Below are 8,623 nucleotides of genomic sequence, written 5' to 3'. Positions count from 1 at the left end.
ATCTTCTCGTATAAAAAGCCCCGTCGATGTTAATTAGGGGGCCTGTTCGGCTTCGGATAATAAGAGTATCATGTAGTAGCCTAAACCTTTCATCTTAAACTTCACCACCCGCTACTGTTTTACATCTGTTTCCCTCTCCTTTCTTCTGTGAGATCCCTCTTTCTACAGACAGACATCATAATTACTATTAATCGTACTGAGTTCACTTGGTAAGGTCGTTAGTCTTGCTGCCGCAATGCTTACAGTACTCGACTGTAAGCTTCCATCAGTGACGGTTAGTTAAAACATTATTGTTAAATATAAAAAAGCTTTATATGGTTAGTTAAAACATTATTGTAGAGTGTAGTAATCTCAATGAAAGACCTTCCTTCTCTGTCTCATCGGCATACTATTCACTAGACCCTGATCAGCTATACTCGAATTTGGCGCGCGCTATGTATTTTGGTGCCCTCCGTGGAAACTCACAACTAATTGTTGGAGTGCTTGTACAATAGGTGATTAATCGTCAACTGTCAATTGAGTGTTTGGACTGGAGCTTACGTGCTCTGGAGCACTCATACTTTTGTTACTCTCGCTCTTGACAGATTCGCTAACAAATAGCAGGTAGACGTAAGAAGTGCAGTGACTCAGAAGGGAAGGCGCGGAAGACTCTTGCTCAGAGCACACGCATACCTATTTCCTCCAACCTCTACCGTTTGGAAGGATGCATAAGGAGTATGAGCAACCCAATATGACTTGTTTGCATACTTAGATCCCTGCAAGCAGCTAACTAAAAAAGCAGCAGTCCCTCTCAAAGGGAGGGCATAGCTTTCTAGTCACACCTGAATGTATGATAAGACCTTATATAAAATGCAGATCTGAATTTGTGACGTTAAAAGATATCATCACTCATTTCTATTATAGATTTGTAAAGAGATAATTTTAGCGCGCATTCTTCTGTCTTAATGACTGTCTTGCAGTATATTTTCTTCTGCCTTATAATGTTTCAGTATGATACGCCTCAGATAGTATCCTGCACTAGCAACTCAGGAGCAAGTGTTAGCGTTCAGAAAAGTGGAGTAGGAACACTCTCTGCATAGAATTTATGTAATAAGCGCTTAAAATTATACATACTAAGAGACAACGTTGATATGAGAACAAATATATCGCTCCATGGCGACGCTTAAATCACGAACTTTTCTCATGCTAGACATATACTGGAATCCTGAGCAACATATAACGCACTGTAAAGAGCTTCGCTTGTCTTCCGAGACTTCCTGAACGGACCCTTGCACTCATAACACTCATGTGGAGACAATAGATAATAATGCAACATTCCCCATTTCCTGAAGGAGTGGTATTAGTGTACCAATCTTCCAGAAGATTGGCAAGTTATCAAAGAGCCCACATTCACTGATCTGACAATAGAGACTCATCAAGACTCGCGTCTAGTGCATGAAAATAGACATATACAGAAATCAAATGATCATCGTAACAGATGACTCCTATACAGCGTTCGGTCCTAACCAATGCATTCGTAACTTCTCTCAAGTATTACACAATTCCACACTGATTGAGTATCTACTGCATAGAATTCTGTAGGATCTCGCACGTAGCAAGTTACAATCTACTCATTCGTGCCTTCCTAGACAGAGATACACACTAAATCGTCATATAATTAAAACGATTGTCTCTATCAATCGCTGTGCGTTTGAACAGCCATCATCACGCAATTGAAACTGCACTCAGAAGGTGGTAAATTACCTTTTAATGGCCGTCAGCACCAAGCTCTGCATCTATCCTCCGTAGCTCGGTCACGAGTATGTCCGTGGAATTGTGCATCGGTGATTGTGAAGATAACAGCGTGATGTTACCGATAGCTACACACACTCAAGACAACTTTAGTGAGAGCAGTATGTGGACAGAAGATCCCAAAAGTGTGGTCTACTATACAAATCGGATGCGTATATGTTCGCGGCTTTGTGTTCTAGAAATTCTCAGATCGCATTGGTATTGGGCAGACACAGTATATCTCAAGTCTTTTATCCCTCATCTCTGAGTTGAAATGGATTTGTTTTCCATCTGACGTAGCACTAGACAACTGAAGACTGTTGCTGTGATTGTTTCCTCAAGGATATCCCAGTGTACGGACAAAGAACTATACTAGTTTATAACTACACTATTTATTTTAAAAAAGAGCCACACCAACATATTGTAAGATACACTATTCCGTGAGAAAAAATCATGGGTAGTTTGGCTATCATATCATGTTGTTAATCACTTCTGCTCATTCAGAGAAAGTCCCGGGGTTATAGCAGTATGAAAAATCGTACGAAAGAGTCAATTTGCCTCATGATGAATAGGTTCATTAAAGTTGAAGAATACAGGTTTACTATAGTACGTCACACGCGAAAACACATAAGAGTATCTCACGCATCGACACTGTGTTGCACTTAGTTCGGAAGACAGAAACACCTCGTTATTCTCCACGGATGCTTATGGATGTGTAATTTTACTTAAGATGGTACAAATACAGAAAGAAGTCTGTCCATATTGAATAAGAGGACAGTCTTGACTTGTGTAGAGAACGCTAGAGATAAGCACAAGAGAGATCGAGTCTGTATCATTTCTTTCTATGTAAATATACAAGAGATGTAAGCTTAGACCCGCAGTACAAAAAGATATTGAGCAACGTACGCGGACACGTAGATGATGGCCTGTAGCTATTCAGACATAGATAAGGTAGATGTCACAAGTGTGTATATGGTGTGGAATAAGTGAGCTTCTCTACACTTTTTTAATTTTTGAGTAGAGCAAAAGATCTTGTATAGAGACTGGTTTCTGGCGATATTTCCGCTGCCTTATGCGTACATCCTCTGAGGATGACTCCTTATGCATGATAAGGAACCTACCGGACACAGTCTACATCAGCTTAGATAGCCACTCGGATTGTGCCTACAGCTCTCAGGAATACTGCAAATAACAACGGCCTAGTGAGTGGAGATCTCTGGCATGAGAGAGCAGTGGCAACCGCACTGTACGCCTCGCAGATACTATTCGACTCAAAGCACTTCATCAGAAAACACAGACAGAATTTTACAAGGACAGCTTTTTCCAAGCACTTGATTGGTTTTTTGCTACTGACACTGTGAGCAAGAGAAACGTCTAAGAAGCGTCTCTATGTGACACTCGATGTACTGTCAGCTTGGTACGTGATCTCTTCACTCGAGATGGAAAAGATTAAATAGATAGAGAGTCATGGTCTCGAGATTAGGCTACGGGAGGTCGAAGAACAGACACGTGTGATGTACACGTTTGCTGCAGGAGTGCACCAGTAATCTATGTTGACGCTCAAAAACTCGAGATCCCAGAGAAATGCTATCGCCGTCCAAATAAATGCTTCACAGAGTTCAAGTAACAGACACAGGTTTCTCAATCATCTTTTTTTAATCTGTTCAGTTAGTGAGATCTTTGTCACCTGACATCGAGGCATTCATGTGCAAGGGTTATTTAGCGGTGTCAGAAAGAGAAGGATCTCTAGTAGACACACATGGCAAGCAGCAGAAGAATAGACTTGGAAGGGGCAGGCAGAGGAATACGCGGAGCTCAAGGATGCATAATTGAGCACCGCGGCTGCGCGCGAGCAAATACACGATCCTTTGGTCGACTCGATCCGAGTACCAACTAATACGTGAGGAGGTAGATCCGATGCCTTTGAGTATCCGGATCTCGCGACACACCAGCCAGAGACTCTCCACTATCTCTCTCGTGGTTGAGGATGAGCAGGCAGTAGAGGGGAGTGCCCTGAACCAGATAGAAAATCTCGATCATTGTGGTTCGCCACCCGTGCAACGACATGAAGGAGAGTGAGGTGAGCAGGGGCTGTGAGGTGAGAGCTCGCTTTAGTTGCTGGATGCAGATGGGTCTCATAGATCTTCCCATGCTAGTATTTGCTGCGCTACGCTGTTCGACTCTCTAGGTATCTGTTTCTATCTATTTTTTGTCTTTGCTCTCAATTCGGAAGACATGACCGCACACTACCACCTCTCAGAAGAACTGACTGTACTTATGAGCTAGTATTATGAACGACAAAAGCAGGATCGCAGAGATAGTGTGAATGTCGCTGCACTGTAGAATTGCATCAGATGACCTGGCGTCCCCAAGCTGTATTAACGCTTCCGGCGCTAACAACCGAACTTGAGTATGATGACTGATTGAGCGAGCACTCTGGAGTTGGAAGCGCAGAGATGGGAAGGAAAGCAGCCAACAAGGTTGCGCTCTCAAGCTGATAGACTTACAACTGGGAAATACTGGCCTCTGCACTAGACAGTCATAGGCGCCAGAGATGCACAACTCTCTCACGCGCTGAAAGCTTGCAGGTTGGGAAGAATGGAGCAAGCAAGTGTGCTGGAGGGCAGAGCCAGTCACCAGCCAGAGAGAAAGGGCGGTGAGGAGGGGGAGTTGGTGAGTAAAGACGAGATCGGAGAGATGAGAAAGAGTCAACTAGTGTGTACGTGGAGTATGGAGTAGCCTGATGGTGGAGTGCAAAAACAGTAGAGGAGGTGAGTGTGATATGCAAGAGGTATGTAGGATGATGATTCGCAAGAGAGAGGTAGATGCGAGAGAGAGAGCGAGACAATGTGAGAAGAGAGAGAGAGATAGAGGAAGTGAAGAGAGTGGAGTAGAGAAGGAGATAGGCAGAACCCGTGAGATATGTGAGGTGTGAAGTGAGTTAAGCTGGTACGATCGTAATTTGTTGGACTCAGGGTATAAGTGTGAACTCCTAAGTTACACGATGAGAGAATTTGCGCATCGTTTTTTTTCTGGAACGATAAGTTGTTTTGCGTGCTAGGCGTTACTGTTCAAAAACTGGTTCTACCTCAGAAATCCTATATACCTAAACCTCATCTAAAGAAGAAGCTCCCATCCTATTTGAGTATCTACTACGCTACAACCACACACATAGATCCATGTGTTGAGATGACACACGCTTCGATTATATTAATCAAGTAACTTGTATGAAAAACATCTGTAATGCTATTTGATGATCAAGACACGTGTATTGATGCTACTTAGATCTCCGAAATACTCGCAGCTCGCCACGTAGTGAGCTTTTAGAGGATTTAATAGGCGTTTTAAAGATGTAGAGTCATTTAGAACAGTGTAGTGTAACGATTTGACTTAAGTCGTGATCATTTCGCGATATTGCATACTAATGCTCTCTGACGTCAATACATGAGAAAGAAGGTCTTACTTCGACTCTGTTCACATCTATCCAGGAGGCTGCTTGGTTACCACTCTGCGTACTAGTTACCTTTTCTATTTTTGCGCTTCTCAGGCAACAATCAACACAGAAATGTTCATCTTGGGTACTGTGCATATGGGCGGAACCTCGCAGAACAACTAGGTCCATCAAGGGGACAATTGTCGAACTGTCCTGTTGAAAAAAACCAGTAGAGTAGCGCTGTAGAAGGTAGAATGTAGAAGACTTGGAAGAGAGTTGGGCGGGAGCATGAGAGCTCACACGAGAGGAGGCACGAGATGGCGTTTTAGAGAGAAGAGACCGGAGGAGAGGGGGTTTAGACAGAGAGGAGTCAAGAAGGAGCGGTAGTACGAGCTGAAAGACACTAACAATCACGAAGATGATGTAGCGGAGCGGAGAAGGAGGACGGGATCGCGAGGCCGAGAGCTCAGTGACACAGGAAAGGAGAAGATGATGAGATGTGGTACTTAGGAGAAATAAACTGTGTGCACTCAGTGTTGAGTTAATAGAAGCAGATTGTCCGCTCTTCCTGTTTCTTGCTTAACGCTGAGGTTCATCAGTATTAGTCATCAGAAGTTGTGCGCAGCTCCTCAGCATCTAAGAATCTGTAGCTCTGCTATGGAACGTACGAATCCAGAAGAGTTCTTTTACGATTACTAGAACCACATCCAAGGTCTCACTGTGAAAACAATACCATTACCAGTAAAGCTCAGGCCATATCTGGCTTATTTCGTACAATCGCACATTTGATCATATTAGATGAACAGTAGTTTTCAGATTGTAGTAAGGCAAATTTGAGTACATCTCATACTGAAGTATCATTTTATTTACTAGTTTGTTGGTGATGTGGACACCAAGGAACTTGAAACTCTCAACCTTCTCTACTACAGCCCCGTCGATGTTAATGGGGGCCTGTTCGGCCCTCCTTTTCCTATAGTCCACAATCATCTCCTTGGTCTTGCTCATATTAAATGAGAGGTTGTTGTCCTGGCACCACACTACCAGGTCTCTGACCTCCTCCCTATAGACTGTTTCATCGTTGTCGGTGATCAGGCCTACCACTGTTGTGTCGTCAGGAAACGTAATGATGGTGTTGGAGTCGTGCTTGGTCACTCAGTCGTGGGTAAACAGGGAGTACAGGAGGGGACTAAGRACGCACCCCTGTTGAAGATCAGCGTGGCAGATCTGTTGTTGCCTACTAGCGCCTCTAGGGCAATTCAGAAACCTGATTGAGGACCTTATTACCGATGAATGTGTTAGTTTTTTTATGATTGTGTTTTTCTTTCTGCTTGCGTTTAGTACTTTCTGTAATTTATATAAGTCATGTATCATCTGTAAAAGAGACCTTGGTCTCAGTATGACTCTCTGATAAAATAAAGGTTAAWTAAAAAATATATCATTCTAGAGCTTTCTAGAACTTTCTATGAAATTAGAGAACTTTCGTTTCCACCTGACCCATGACAACACAGTGGAAATAGTATAAAATCCATTCCAGTGTATAGTTTTCTAGAGATGGATATCAGAACAGATCTATGTATCTCACAGAGCTGGTCACAGTGTATGTTCAGTAAATATCTAACAGATTCGATCCAGCGTGATCTAACAGATTCTAACATATTCACTCTGATACATATCTACTCTGATCTGAAGGACTCAGTAATTATATTTTGTAACAGATCCTACTACGTTCATGTCTTTGATCAGCCATATGGCACATGGAATTCTGAGGAAGAAAGTGTAGAGTACATAGGTGTAGAGTACATGTACTCTATGCAGAGTACATAGGCTATCAATGTGGTTTCCTTTTCAATCCCATGCATATGGCAGACACATATCTTCCATTCTCAGTAAAACATTTAATTAATGCTGAAAATGTGCTGTATAAAGCCAAATACATAAAACCTTTTAAAAGCAACCAAACAACATCATGGAAATATGGGTTGCACTTTATGTTGACACACACTTTCYCAGAAATGCCATATCACAGTCAATCTTTAGTAGTTAAGTGAATCAGTTCTTTCTCAACACAAACAGACACAGGCACCAGCAGAAACCTCTATCCCTGCTAGATATGCATACAGACAAGTATGAATATAGAGCAGCTGGTAAGAACAGAGTAAGCATAGATGATTCTTCTTTTAAGATAGCATTAGAGTAATAGTAGAAAGAGGGAAGAAATATGGTACAGTAAGTGTCAAGGTAAATGAATAAGACTCACCTTTATAAGAGAGTTTTAGACGGGGCATATTGCTCTTCGTCTTCTGTGCTCCAGAAATAACCACCATCCCACACAGCAACACCACCATGCCCCAGAAAGAGGCCATGATCCTGGGGAGAGAGAGGCCAGACAGGTCGCTGAAGAACCAGTCCTCCGGAACACAGAATAGATGTCAGCAGAACCAGGATCAGTCCCAGATCAGGGGTAGAGTTTCCAGAAAATAAAAAAGTATTGAAATACTGTCAAACAGAAGTCTGTTCAGTCCAGTAATTTAGCAAAACTGGACCAGAACCTGTCCTACGTTCAGGGGTTATGGGTCAGGGGTTCCAGAGACACAGAACCTGAAAATGGAGCAGGGGTATGGGTCAGTGCTATAAACAGCCAGTCTACGCAAGCCAAACGGAACCGAGACAAACCGAACTAAGTGGAAGTGAACCGAGCTGAACCGGACCCACACAGCAGACTCATATCACCTCAATGTTGGAGGTCAGAGGCAAGGGGAGTCCCACCATACCGATCCCGGGGAGAGTGAGGGGAGCTGGGCTAGAGACCAGTCTACGTGGGTCTCTGCTCCAGCAATTCTCTAGTGTTGACTCTCTATTTGTTTCTCTATTTTCTCTCTTCCAGCATGCCCTCAATTAAAACTCTGTCTTTAGTTAGTAAAGACAAACAGGTCCAGTATGTTCCAGCTCCTAATCCAGTTAGCTTGGGAAACAGTCTTCACTGAGACACTCTATGTCCTCAACATAGCCCAGCTCAGCCTAGCCCTGTCCACACTACACACTGCACACAGAGCAACTGAGAACAGCTGAGGGAGCCAGCACAGCCAGAGAGAAGGGGGTGGAGGGAGTGGAGACGGGTAAGAGAAAGAGCACAGGGACGTGTGAGAGAGCTTGTGAGAGTGAAAAAGTGAGGAGGAGGGAGAGCGAGAGAGAGAGAGAGAGAGAGAGAGAGAGAGAGAGAGAGAGAGAGAGAGAGATAGAGAGTGAGTGAGAGAAGGAAGGCAGAGAGAGTAGTAGAGATAAGTGCGGTAAGTGAATGTTGTACTGTAAGTGAATCCTGTAACAGAGAGGTTGTGACTGTTTTTTTTCTACACTGAGCTCTACTGTTCTACCTCAGAATTCCCTATTCCTCTACCCTTGACCTCCTCTATTGTCCTTCTC

General features: G+C 43.3%; 1 protein-coding gene across 1 annotated transcript in view; it reads right to left on the bottom strand.

Annotated features, from left to right (window-relative positions):
- The window catches only part of sema3ab (sema domain, immunoglobulin domain (Ig), short basic domain, secreted, (semaphorin) 3Ab), a 54,359-nt gene extending 46,109 nt beyond the window's left edge, over positions 1–8,250 (bottom strand). Inside the window, 1 exon segment of the mRNA XM_023985665.2 lies at positions 7,461–8,250. Within this exon segment, the coding sequence (XP_023841433.1) occupies positions 7,461–7,566 (106 nt within the window). The 5' untranslated portion in view covers positions 7,567–8,250.
- Positions 8,251–8,623: the final 373 nt, after the last annotated feature.

The sequence above is a fragment of the Salvelinus sp. IW2-2015 genome, linkage group LG4q.1:29 (genome assembly GCF_002910315.2).
Source record: "Salvelinus sp. IW2-2015 linkage group LG4q.1:29, ASM291031v2, whole genome shotgun sequence".
NCBI lineage: Eukaryota > Metazoa > Chordata > Actinopteri > Salmoniformes > Salmonidae > Salvelinus > Salvelinus sp. IW2-2015.
This window is presented reverse-complemented; position numbering and strand designations above follow the sequence as displayed.